The sequence below is a fragment of the Danio aesculapii genome, chromosome 11 (assembly GCF_903798145.1).
Source record: "Danio aesculapii chromosome 11, fDanAes4.1, whole genome shotgun sequence".
Lineage (NCBI taxonomy): Eukaryota > Metazoa > Chordata > Actinopteri > Cypriniformes > Danionidae > Danio > Danio aesculapii.
The window spans coordinates 28,102,044-28,116,405 of NC_079445.1; the positions used below are offsets into that span (position 1 = coordinate 28,102,044).

General features: G+C 37.6%; 2 protein-coding genes across 3 annotated transcripts in view; both read right to left on the reverse strand.

Moving 5' to 3' along the window:
• LOC130236978 (constitutive coactivator of PPAR-gamma-like protein 1 homolog) overlaps positions 1-9,429 on the reverse strand; it is a 38,016-nt gene extending 28,587 nt beyond the window's left edge. The window contains exons 1-2 of the mRNA XM_056467747.1: positions 8,655-9,429; positions 1,659-1,905 (exon numbers count right to left, since the gene is read on the reverse strand). Of these exons, the coding sequence (XP_056323722.1) occupies positions 1,659-1,905; positions 8,655-9,128 (721 nt within the window). The 5' untranslated portion in view covers positions 9,129-9,429. The remainder of the gene's footprint in view (positions 1-1,658; positions 1,906-8,654) is intronic.
• Positions 9,430-11,488: 2,059 nt separating this feature from the next.
• cass4 (Cas scaffold protein family member 4) overlaps positions 11,489-14,362 on the reverse strand; it is a 32,982-nt gene continuing 30,108 nt past the window's right edge. For both annotated transcript variants that reach the window (XM_056468592.1, XM_056468591.1), the window contains one exon: positions 11,489-14,299. In XM_056468592.1, the coding sequence (XP_056324567.1) occupies positions 13,886-14,299 (414 nt within the window). In that variant the 3' untranslated portion in view covers positions 11,489-13,885. The remainder of the gene's footprint in view (positions 14,300-14,362) is intronic.

Consider the following 14,362-nt stretch of genomic DNA (forward strand, 5'->3'; position numbering starts at 1 on the left):
TTCATTTTCATTGAAAAACATGAAACATAGACTTCCTTTTGTTGAATATCAGTTTTAATAATCAATAATGGGCATTATAAAAAGTATAACGCACAATAAGTTTCTACAATATAGGAAATATAGGCAAGCAATCAGTCATTGTGCAGAATCAGTGTAGGTGGTCCCATAAATTAATAAATTAACTTTTCTTTGCGCTCATCCAAAACACGTTACCTGAGACCAAGTAATAGATTTTAAAGACTAGATAAAGACAAGATGAATTAAATATCACGTTTAACAACTATAGTGAGATTAGATCCAGCGGTAGAGCCTTGATGAACTGTCCGATGTGCGCTGCTCTCACCTGGGGGGATGTGCTCATAGCATTCGCTGGCTGCCTGGGGCTCAGACCTCCGCATACGCTGAAACGCATGCCAGAGTGTGTGTGTGTGGTCACGTGATGTGCATTTTCAGCAATGTAGTGTGGACTGAGATCTTTTCAGAAACACTAGGTGAAACCACAGTGTGGACGTGGATCATTTCATTGTAAAACGCCATTTTAAAACGAAAACGTATTAGTATAAACGTGGGCCTCAGTAAAGGTGTAGGTGATCTTTGAAAAGTGAGTATTTGTTTATTTTAACATCCTGATTACACGATTCCCTTATTAGCCTCAATAACCATAACTTAAATAGCCATGTCCGTGACGTTTTTGGGTCCCTTTAAAACATTTCTGTTGTGTTCTGTGCTATTTGCATGTGTTCAGAGAAAATGTAGGACATATTCTTAATTTGTTTGCATTGTGAGAAAACGCAGCGTGTATAAAAATGTATATTATCTTGACATGTTAGTCTTGGTAAAAGGTACAGTCTGGTGATTGCATATGGCTTAAGTGGCTGCTGACAGTTGATGAGGGAGAGGAATAAAATGAAGCTGAAAAAAAGCCTAACCTTAACCATTTTGCCATTAAAATATGGTATAGAAAATATTTATGGTATAGAATTTTTTTAAAACTAGAAACTAAAACTCAAGAGACAAAAAAAAAAAATAATAATAATAATAATAATAATATTATATATATATATATATATATATATATATATATATATATATATATATATATATATATATATACACACAGTTATGCGGTGGCACAGTGGTGCACCACTTTCTTGACTTCACACAGAAACAGCAATGATTGCGGCATAGTATCACTATAGGCATAGAGACACTATTGGTTAAATGCCAACAAAGTAGAACACAGAAGCAGCTTGAAGTAGAAAGCACAAGTATGTCTGCAATCTGGAGGTATAAAGTTGATGACGACAACATTGCAATTGCAAGACATAGAAATGTCTTGTGTCTTTGAGCTGGATAACTATATGTATACATTAGCAGAATAACCACACAGCGGAATACTGAACTGTTTTCAACTTTGAAACAAAGCTAACGGACAAAAAAAAACGCATCTTAGCTAAATAATTGATGGACGAAAATTCAGTGCATCCCTGTAAAAGATTTTCTAGAAGATGTTCAAAACGAAACACAAAAGCTTTACTTAATTTGATCCATGAGAATTTCTTATACTTCTTTAAACATTTGATGAATTAAATGCACAGACAAATCATTGACAATAAGAATAAGCTAAGAGGCTCAGTGTAAATCCCAAACACACCTACCTAAAAGTGAAGCAAAAATGACGAAACGATTTGGATTGAGATTAAGCTGCTTGGCAACTTCGTGCATCAGGTATTGGCTGGTAGTGAGGCTTTTGCCGTTGCGGCTGAGTTTGAGGGCATGGGCACTGAAGTAGTATGGGATGTTGCACAGGGCGTAATCCGAATCATAGGCAACCAGGCCATGGAAGCCATTCTCTCGAAATAAGGCAATCACTTCCTGGTGATGATCCTCGATGGTCTGGACAACCTGAGTGAAGAAGCACATTACAGGAGGGCTAATTAGCAGAACAAAAACTCATTCGCATTGACGAGACTGAAAATGCTGCAGGGATTCACAGATTTCCATTACAGGGTGTGTGGCACATTTAGTCTAGGAAATGCTACATCTTATTGTGCTGGATAATGGCTTCCTTGTCAAACGCTTTAATCGATTAAACAGCATTATTTGAAAGAATCAATGAGGAGATGATTCTTGGCTGTGATGTGAATTTTAAAACTAGAACTTTTGCAACAGGGTTTTAGCTGGACAACAAGTCTCTAGGGCTGCACAATATATCGTTTCAGCAATGTGATCATTCGCAATAGTCACATCGCAAGCATATGCAATGTGGAGTCTGGATTATAATTGATCATTTCGCATATGACTGTGTGATTGTTTTTAAAGCATTTAGGCCTAGGAAAGGGTCTCGTTTGTGTATACCTGAATACAGTCTGACTTCTCGGAAAACAATAAAAAACGCTGTTTATTTCATTTGTATCTTTTTCATTATTGAATTTATTTATGCTTGTGGATTGTTTCTTAAATTTCATGCATATGCACTGAACTCTCCTACAGAATCATCCCATTCAATATAAAATTATAAATTATTTCCAAATAGTTATATAATAAATCTAGTGTAATTGTAATCCTATCACAACATATATCGCAGAATAAAAAATATCGCAATGTTAGACTTTTTCAATATTGTGCAGCCCTACTCATTTCAAATCTATGATTTTGGCTTTCTTCATCACTTCTCAGTGAACTACGGCTGTGTGTAGTAAATGCTGCATGTGAAAATACCACATTTATTTACATGTTTTTACTCCCAACTCAAATCATAACTTCAGTCCAGTCTGTGAAATGACTCCATAGTCGTGTTATTATTATTAGTCATGCTGAGTCAATGAAAGCGGGTAAATCTTCCTTTATAATGCAATGCTATGGGGATTTGCTGGATTTTATCTTCAATATCATTTTGATTAATTGGATTAAATAGCTGTGATGTAAATTTTAAAACCATATAGTGCTCAAACGTTAGCTGGAAATCAAGCCTTTCACTCATGAAAACAGGCTGGGTTAGATGACAAGCTTAGCCTTAGCCCCACCCCTCGTTTTGCGCGTTCACATGAAGGGGTAGGGCTGTCCCAATTCTCTTTAGCTTGAAGGCATAGGGCAAAGGAGAAGGGCTAGATACCCCTTGAAACTGAGATTTTTCAAGACCACACTCGAAACCAAGGGATAAGAAAATTTCCCAGAATACACCAGCTACAACAGCAGCATACTGTAGCTGCACACGGATGTAAGAAGATGCCCAAATTAGTATATTTTGTCATTACTTCAAATTTTTACGACAAACAAGCATATGTTTTAATACATTCATAACCGCGTTCATGTTTTATTGTCATGTTTTTTTTTAAACGCTAAAATAAAAACCGCTAAATTTAGCTCTCTCTAATCCCTAATAATAACTCCTGTATAGCAGTCCCACAACATTCTGTCCATCACTGACACTGGGATAACCCTGTCAGAAATGTCTAGTGGCTGGGAATGACCTTTTTAAAGTGTCTGGTATAATGTTAACATTGTTTTTGTGTGTATGGATGAATATGGCAACAGCGTAAATGCACAGTACAGTTACGATCTTATTGTCGCATTTTATTGCTATGATAACATGATATCGTTGCTTTCAGTGATTTCCTGAAGATAAATACCAAAAAATAACACAACTGGAATAACTACAGCAGTCGCCGTCATCAATCTCATATGAAGCAAGAGATGGCGATGACATACTGTATGATGACGTGTGCAGGTTCTGTAGTGGTGTCCCATTTCTTAGGGGTAAATTTTGAAGCCCTTCTCCTTCACACTCACAAGGGCCAAGGGGAAGGTGTAATGACCACCACCCTCCCTATATTTAAGTCACCTCTAGAGCCTATACAGCCTCTAAGTTGCCAAGTAATTTTGGGCTAAGCAGCTTCCCATCCAGATCCTCATTGTCAGTATTGGCCGGTGTGTAACAGGTTGTCTTTTGTCACCTCGTGCAAAACAATTATTAACAGCAGACTCCAGCAGTTAAAGGAATGAGAACGGTTTAGCTTCCCCTTTTTTATGGCAAAGCGGAATGAGGTATGTTTGTTTGTTTATTTGTTTGCTGGTACACTTATGTTGTTTATCGAACTATGCTTTGTGTTTGTATTGTGAATGTGTGTATAATATGCTTTACGTTTTTGTGATTGTTTACACTGTGTTTTTTTTCGGTTTGTGTAGAGTTACAGTGCAATTGTCAACACGGTGACAACAAGTGAATCACTGCAGTGGTTCATTCAGTTTCAAATAAATCACCGTGCAAGCATCAGTGAAAACTCTCTGCCTCCTTATTTTGATGCCATGGGGAAAAATGGAATTAGGATGGGTCATAGTTCCTTTTCTGTAAATTCTAATAATTAATAGTTATGCATAGAACATATATATATATATATATATATATATATATAACAAATGTATTATATAACAACACTGAAATAACAAAAGTAAATCAATCAATAATTGAGTCTTGTTTCACATTTTTAAGTAAATACTCAAAGTTAAAATTAATAATTCATAATTTCTCACTTTGTTGAGGACTTGAGATCAAATATTTGATTAAGAAATATAGATAATTAAAATCTATAAAATATAAAAGCCATTATTTCTTCCTGCATCTGTAATGGCATATGAGACTGCTGTCATCGTCCAAAAAATGATGAAAAAGTATTACCATCAACCATATATTTCTATATGTTTATCATCATATCGCACATCTTTACATGAACAAATATTTCATTTCATATTGCTTACTGCTTTTATAGGTGTTTGGGGATCATTTCAGTTTGGCAGCTGCTGATCTACATTTTAAATTTAGTATATATCATCCAATGCAACATGAAAACCAGCAGTTAGGGTAGGTTGTGATTTATATTTTAAGAACACATTTTCACTAACAGTCTAATTAGATTTTCTCGTCTTGATTTACCAACTGGTTTTAACTGAGTTCCAGAAACTTTCCAGCTTGAGACAACCTTAAACCAGCTAAAATCAGCTGCTGATCTTGATTTCAACATAACCAATGTAAATTTGTCTTGATTGACACTCTAGTATTACCCAAGGAATCTTGTATTAATTGTGTTTTGGTAACTTTTCAGCTTGGCTATAGGCTCTGAGAGCACCTTAAATCAGTTAATAACAGTTATTGACCTTGGTCTTAACACATTTGTGTATATAAATCAATGCACTAAGAAACCACAGAAGATTTTAAATTCACAGCTAAAGCACACAGTTTCACTTAAAGGGCACCTATGGTAAAAAATCTACTTTTCAAGCTGTTTGGACAGACATATGTGCATGTATGGTGTATAGACTGTCATATTTGGGTGATATAAGCACACCCAGTGCTTTTTTTTCCATTTAACAACATAAAAACGGTGGACCAATTGGAGCAGTTTTCAAACCGACTGCAACTTTACGTAGGAGTGCGGTCCCCCCGCCCACCAATTTTGATTGACAGGCGCGTCATCATATCCTCAGTTTGTTGATTCACGTCTGCCATTTTCAGCGTGAGTCGAAGCGATATCACTAAAGGAACACCCTTGCTCTATTTTTAGATGCAAAGCTCATTGGGCTCAACACAAGAGCAAAATTCTCCACATTATCGCTCTAATCGGAATTATTGGTTGTATCTTTAGGTAGGTTTGCAAACATGTGTACTTCTCATTGAGTCTACCTTATACTTCAGCTGTTTGCATTTCCCGCGATCCCAGAAGCTCCCTGTGATCTTAACTAGCATGCGTTTTAGAATTCTAAACACAGGTTTCTATCAGGGTACACTCAAGTCGATGGCTGGGCATCCGGTGCCTCAGTCAAAGTTAATTCAGTGTGCGTGGTTATTAGTTTCTGTGTACAAGCTCGGCACTTGAAACTAGGACACAGTTGGCTGTAAAACTGTACAAAGAGGCACATGATTTTGTTCTCTCTGCTTGGTTTGTGTCCGAGTCGTACATGTACAACTGATTGCTGAACCTCTCACTCCTGCTCCTTCTCGCAGTCTGCCTGTCAGACTCTGTTGCAAACGCAGAGCAGGTGAGCTCATGGCCCCGCCCCTTGTTACGTGGCGGGAAGCCGAAACTAATTTACATGTGAAGCAACACACCCATAAATCAGCGAACTGTGGACACGCCCCCAACATGACACTTTTTAACACATTATAATAAAAAAATCTGAATTGTGTTTTAAACTGAACCTAAACTGGCACACTCAGAAGAAACATAATATTAATATTAAATCATAAAAAAAGAAGTAAACTATGTGCCCTTTAAAGCACAGTTTGTTCACCTAGGATGGGATTCTGGTATTATAGGGGAAGAGCAGCAGGAAAGCACATATTTTTGAAACCCATCAACACAACTATAAATCAGTCAGGCCACTTGCTAGCTCCCAGCCTACCGTGTAAGACTAGAACTTGACAATTTGATCTGGTTTGATTTGAGCTTAGTTGTTCACCTAGGATGGGGTTCTGGTTTTATAGGCGATTGGGGAACTTTTCGGTGTGGTCAAGCAATAAGAGCAGGAAAGCACATATTTTTGAAACATCCTTACATAAACAAATATTGTATAAATCCCTCGTTACACATATATGAATAACTTTAAGCATTCATTTCAGTTTCTGAACTGATCGAATGTTACTGGAGATAAGTGAATAAAAACGCACTGAAACGCTTATACTAACAGTCCCCTCAAAAATAAACTAATGTAAGCCAAAGCATTTATGAGCAAGACGCTCATAATTCATGTCTCTCTCTCTCTCACTCTGCATATAAACTCAGTCACAGTCTGTACAGCTGCTAAATCTCAGCAGAAGTGACGCAAAGAAGCTTACAGCCAATCCCAGGGCCATGTTTACTACTCCTCAGCCACAAGAACATGATGCAGCAGCCAATCACAGTAAAGAAGAGGCGGTGCCTTCTTTCTTTCTAGCACAACCTACTACTACATGGTTTCAGCTCTGCATTCATACATAAATGCATGTTTTCTACCTATTCTGAGAGGTTCGCACGGCATGACATTATCAGTATTTGACAGACAGGTTATTAATAAGAACTAAATACTTATTAATTAAACAACAACTCAATTACTTAATGATTTAATCTTAGTGTTTTTGTTTGTCATGCATTTAATTACTTTTCATTGCATTGCTTTAATTCACTGCTCTAATTCTGAAGCCCTTTATATAGGTCACTCCTTTATAAAGGTAGCACTTGTTGTATGTATTGCCTCTGCATGTTAAATTGCTTAATCCCTCCTCATTTGCAAGTCACTTTGGACAAAATGCTAAATAACTGATGTAAACAAATATTTAAAACGTACACATGTAATAATTAAATGTCAACCAAAACCATTCAAACTGATAAGAGTTTAGGGTTTCGTGTTTTAGATTTGCATGCTCTTTCAGCTGCATTAGAAGGTTAAGAAAACATCTAATATACCAACACGATGACAGACACAACCTGGAAAAGAGTCTTTCACTGAACACCCACTGAAAGTATGTTTCAACAAGTTGGATCCCTGCTGAAAAACACCTTAAACCAGGCAAAGCTTATTTGTTGATCCATATGTTAGTTTTACAGAGCTTTTGGGTAGCTGTCAGACAGTCAATCCAGTAAATCAGCTACTGATCTAAGCTGGTGCATATGAATCAGTGCAATACGCAAAGCAAATCATGGTGGTTTTTGATTCATATCTGACAGTCAAATCTGATTACCTGGCCTTGGCCTATACTACTCTTAGAACTTTTCATCATAGCTAAGCTGCGAGACCATTTAAAACCAGCTGCTGATTTTGGTTTTTAACATGTGTGTATGTATATGAACCAATGGAATATGTAAATCAGTTTAGAGATTCGTGTCTTAAGAATAGAGTTTCACCGACAGACTAGTTTGTTTAGCTTGCCTTGGTTTACCACCTGGTTTCATGTGAGTGTAATTTTAACATGTTTGGTATATGCAAATCAATGAAAGCACAGAGGGCACGGTTTCATCTAAAGCCTAGGTTGTTCTCCAAGCATTGTCAACTGCTTTTATAGGTGTTTGGGGATCATTTCAGTTTGGCAGCTGTTAATTTACATTTTAAACTTAGTATATATCATCCAATGAAACATGTAAACCAGCAGTTAGGGTAGGTTGTGATTTATATTTTAAGAATACATTTTCACTAACAGTCTAATTTGAATTTCTCGTCTTGATTTACCAACTGGTTTAACTTCCAGTTAAGTTTCAGAAACTTTCCAGCTTGAGACAACCTTAAACCAGCTAAAACCAGCTGCTGATCTTGGTTTTAGCATACCCAATGTAAACTAGGATGGGTCTTGATTAGTGTCTTAAGAGCACAGTTTGATTGACACTCTAGTATTACCCTGGCATCTTGTATTAATTGTGTTTTGGTAACTTTTCAGTTTGGCTATAGGCTCTGAGACCACCTTAAATCAGTTAATAACAGTTACTAGGATGGGATTTTGGTTTTATGGGGGACGAGCAGCAGGAAAGCACATATTTTTGAAACCTGTCAACACAACTGTAAATCAGTCAGGCCACTTGCTAGCTCCCAGCCTACCGTGAAAGACTAGCACTTGACAATTTGATCTGATTCTGCTAAGCTAATGGCTGTACATGTCAAAAACACAGAGCGCATCTGCCGCTACTCACCCCGATGTGGAACCTGAGGAGCGCCAGGCGGATGCAGTGGGCCATGCACACCGGGGGAAGGAACCAGACCTTGGGCGGCGGGGTCCCCTTGTTCTGGACGTGGCTGACGATCTGCTGGGCGGTCTGCCTCTCGTTCACCTGTCGCTTGACCCACTCGTGGAGACGGCCTTTCTCCAGGGCGCCATTGAAGCACACTACCAGCTCGATGTTGCCGTTGAAACAGGCTTTGGCGAGGGCGGCGAGGTACCCGAGCATGTGGTTCCACTGGCCTCCGCTCACCCAGTCGGTGTAAAAGCCGCCGTAGAGCCGGTGAAGGCAGTTCTCGGCGTCCACCAGCAGCCGGAGCGGGGTTTGAGGAGGTCTCTGCCGGCCGCCGCCAACCAGACTCCCCCGGGCGAGCTTCTGGAGCTCCACCGGCACCACGGCGTTGGGGCAATGCTTCTCAATGTATTCCTGGAAACCCTGCACACCCATGACTTGTTTTTTGTTTGTTTTTATATTTGTTATTTCGGGATAAACGTAAAATTGTCTGGAGAAAATGGAGACAGAGTTGCAAGCGAGCAGCCTCCTCTCCCGACTGCTGAACACCGGACTGAAGAATATTGCAGCGGATGTGGAAATTGGTCGGTCCAAAATCAATCAAATCGGAGATGCATCTGTCGTTTTTGGTGAGTTGTTTTTTGGTTCATGGCTGCTGGCCGCCATGTGCACCTTTACGGAGCCATGTCTGCGGTCTGGATGTGTCTGGTGTGTAGGGGAAAGAGGAGAGGAGAGCGGCGGCGCAGGGCACGTACAGTCACACCGGAGGAGGAGTCTGGAGTTCGGTGGGCGCGGTTCACTTTGGAGAACTGTTGCATGTCATGCTTATGATCCATACACTCTATGATAAACTCTCACGATATTATGAAACCTCTCATAATGGCTGGCCACTACCGGTCTAAAGGTCGGAATTATTAATATTTATTCATTTTTTTGAACTGGGCTGCGTATTTTAAAATAAATAATGATAAACAATGATAAAAATCTGTAGTATTGTGAAATGTTGAAATTATTATGTAAATCCAATATTAGATTTTTTTCGATGTTTTTTATTCCTACCACGTGGATCGTTCTATTTTTTTACAGCAGGCCCCTAGACGGGGGGTGGGGGGTGTTCGGGTGGTTCGAAAGAACCACCCCCCTACTGACAAAGGTCATCAAAAAATTGGTGCTTAAAATGTCCCTAAATTACAGTATTTAAACCTCATAGTTTAATAGAAAGTGAGTCGAACAACTCTGATTCTCTAATATAATTATTATTGGTGCTCAGTCATTTTTATTATCATCACTGATGCAAAATATTGTTTTCTGCTTCATATTTTATATCAACTGATACGTTTTTTAAAAGACTCAAAAAGTTCAAAATAAAAAGTATTTGAAAGAACAAATACTGAACAAAAATAATTTGTAAAATTATAAATATTTTTACTCTCACTTTTGATCATTTTTATGTGTTCTTGATGAATAAAATACATTTTTAAAAGTAAAACACTTGCTATATATTGAATGGTAATATATCATGTTCTCACAAACAGAGTAAAATATTTATCAGTTGATATACTTTTGCCATTACTCAGAATTATGCTACATGTAATCCGTACAGGCATGAGCTGTTTTAGTTAGTGGTAGCTATATTCTAATAATGAGTGTGAAGAACTAATATTGTTTGCTTTAATAATTGTCAATATCTTTTCTAGCTTAACAAGTAACTATTCATTACAGTTATCATTTTAATTCATTAATATTATATTTCTAACTATTAACTATTTTTAAATCAATGTAATGTTTTAAATTATATATTTTTCTAATACCTGTTAATTTTCCAAAACTCAATTATTACCTCATTCATGGCTTAGCCTATTAATCTGGGGTCTTCACAGTGGAATGAACCGCCAACTTATCCAGCATATGTTTTTACGCAACGGATGCCCTTCCAGCTACAACCCATCACTGGGCAACTCCCAGACACATAAATACTGTAGGTTGAGAGTCGGATTGGCGTCCCTGCTGGTTACAACCTATGGTTACAACAGAATTAAATGTCCTTCAAAGTTCAGTCTATAGAGGGCGCCAATACATTGTTCATATTAGCACATTAGAAGCCACACATTTCTCATTGGAACACAATTTTGTACACGTATGATGATAAGAGTTTATCTTTCTTTAGGAAAACTACAGTTTTGGAACAACATGAAGGTTTGTAAATTAATTCAGTATGTCAGGTTACCTGTTAAGCTATCACATAAGAAACTGATTAAGTTTTCACATATACTAGTTTGCATGTTCTCCACGTGTTCGCGTAGCTTTCCTCTTGGTGCTCCGGTTTCCTCCACAGTCCAAAGACATGCGGTAAAAGTGAACTGAATAAACTAACTTGGCCATAGTGTATGCGTGTGGATGAGTGTGTATGGATGTTTCAGATTAAGAGGGCATCCGCTGTGTAAAACATATTAATAAGTTTGCGGTTCATTCCGCCGTGGCGACCCCTGATGAATACAGGGACTAAGCCGAAGGAAAATGAATGAATATTATACTCATAAAATGTCGGTAACATTTTATTTTTGTCAAGAAGAAATAGTTTAACAAACATAATTACATGCGGGGGGAAACAGAATACTACATTCTTACAGTGTGTGAAAAGACTAAATTCGACAAACAAGGCAAATCCTACAAAAAAAAGTTACATTTGTGAAAATATTTACATTTTGTTCAAATGCTGATTTTGAATTATTGTACATAACCAATGACACACATTTTTTTGTCTTCTTATAATGACCACGAATTTGTATACAGTGTCAGGCAATATAAAAGTGCAATTTATTTGCTTAAGTCGTTTAAAGTCTGAGGTTTGGCATAGTGAGAACACCACAGATAAGTCAGATGAATAGATGCACAGATCATGTTTAAGACTTCAAAATAATAATTCAGACATAAAAAAAGAAGAAAAGCTTCAAAAAGCACCTTAAAAGTCCACATGACGCAAGCTTTGCATGATTAAAGTCATTATTTATTCAGGTTGCATATGGATTGTAGTTGGAGCTTGACATGTTGTATGCTTTTGAAGAACTCATCTGTTTGTATTATTTCAACTACTTTTGTGTTTAAAATGCTGTCGTGTTTATTTGTGAAATTTGTGTAGAAAAACTACATTACCCATAAAGCTGTGCTGAAAAAAAATCCTCTAATCAGAGTCATAGCAAACAAAGTGCACCAAATAAGAGCTTTAGCTCCACCCACTTTCACAAAGCACTGCAAATGATGTAATTCTGTCCTATAGTTCTCTGTTGTTTTTAGTTTCTTATATGCTATGCTTCATGGGATTGTAGTTCTTTTCCTCATTAAAGCCACACAGTCTTGTACCTGTGCAGTTGTATCTTGTTTTCACTGACTTTTTTTTTCTTCAACTCTAAGTTTGCACTATTGTAATTCACCTCTTAGCTAATTGGTTTGGTTTATGACATACGTTTTATATAAAGATATTTTTTTGTTGAATGGAAAAAATGTTCTAAAACCAGTAATGCTGAAAAAGTACTTTTGCTCTAATTCTCTCTACTAAACGCATAGTTCACCCAAAAATGATCATTTACTAATCCATCACTTGTTATATGTCACTTGGTAAATGTGTTTCCAGCATAGTGTATGCACATTTTAAAGGTGCTGTATGTAAGTTTTTGACTCTTCTAAAGCATTAAAACACCATCATATGTTTGCAGATATTCAAGAAACATGCTAAGTGAGCATTCTTGTTTATCTGAAAAACAATGTTATAAACAAGTCAGTTTATCTGAAAAACAAGTCAGTTATTCAGCTTTGAAAATGTCTGTTACATGCCAGAACGCTGTCTTTATTTTGGTCATTAACCCACCCAATGCCAGTTTAGCTAATTATATTTCAGCACCCCGGGTTGCCTTTTTGGAAAACTGTGTATTTCATTCATTTATTCAAAAAGGCTCTCAAAGTATTCGTCTTTGGTCGACTTAGATGCGACCTCCGGTGGACAGTAGCAGACTCCGAAATGAGATGCAGATTCAGAGTTCCACATGAGGTTATTAATTAGCAAATAATAATATAAATATTACGACTGTAAGCATTAGGTGAGCAGGTTACATTGATACTGCATGTTCTAACAACACTATGTGATGAGATTTGCAGTGAGAAGCAATTTGGCTGTTTGCACCAGACGAAACACCACAGAAATTTATATACAGCTATTTAGAAACACAGAATAGTGCACTTACTGCACTCCAACAAAATGGTAATGTTTATAATCTAATTAATACATTTTAACCCTCTTTAATGTTATTAAATGTACATGCTGAATCACTGATTTGTGTTGGTAATTGCACTGAATTTCCATTTCAAATGGTTTATTTTATTTTCAAGATCAAACGTAAATCGTCTGTTGCTACTTTCAGTAGTATGGCAATAACAGTCATGTGAAATGGCATTCAAACTCACGTTATTAGCATTTCACACTGAATAAAGCGCATGAGGTGTACCTGAGGTGATCATTGTCAGTTTTTTTAGTTCAGCTGTAAGAAATAGAAGCTAATATATCAATTGATTAGAACAAAAACTGATTTTAATATGGAAAATATTCCTTCTATCGCATGCTGTTGCTTTTATTTACAACACGACTTAAATCAGCCTTTAAGCTCGACAGGCATGCACATTCCTGTTGGTGTCGTCATTCTGGCAACCTGCGCTTGTGTGTGTTTTGAACCAGGCATGCAATACCTAGTTCAACCACTGGGTGTCAAACTCACATACAGCACCTTTAAAAAGCTTATCCAATAAGCATCTGTTGTTTTTTATTTGCATTTTCAAAATGTATGCGCTTGGCATTTCCATTATGCATTTCTTATGCAATATTCCAAAATGTGCATACAAATAGATAAAATAGCTAATGGCTGTACCTTGTTTGTGTTTAACAGAAGAAATTAATTCATTCCACTTGATTGTGAGTAATTGATAAGGACATTTTTATTTTGGAGTGAACTATTCCTTTAAAGCTATGACTGTAAGTGGTCCCTTTGTTACCTTCAACATCCAGACTACCTTAAAAAAGCGGGGTTCAGTTTAAACATGGCTGATTCAGATTTGCATACAAATTCCTCCAATCCACAGACAAAACACAATGCTATCTTCACTAGCTCACCTCCAGTCAATAAACTGGGCAAACAGATGGGATATCAGACGTCCAGTGACGTTCTGAAGTGTTGTGCCCTTTGCGCCAGCTCTTTGGCAATGTCCTGTGCCTCCTGGACAGCCAGTTTGTCAGGGAAGTTCAAAGCCGCCTTCTTGGTCACCAAGGCTAGTTGCTTGAGCTGGGCACACAGCTGATTGCTCATGGCCAACATCTCCTCACTGGCTTCTCGACTTTTAGCTTCACTGCAGAGAGTGTTGACGAGTCTTTGGCCGACCATGATAACCAGCTTACTGTGGGAGATGAACTTTTCCGGAGGCTGGTCCTCATTCAGACTGCTTATGAACACGCTGATGGCTTTCTGAATGGCTCCGAAGTACAGCCGGCAGTGGTCAGAGATTGCACATTTCCTGGAGGTTTGGATTGGATTGCAAGGGCTGCCAGACTGTGGTTTGGAAACCTTTTGGAGTGAAATGAACAATAGTTTTAATGGCTTAAATCAATATCAGGTTCAAATATAAAC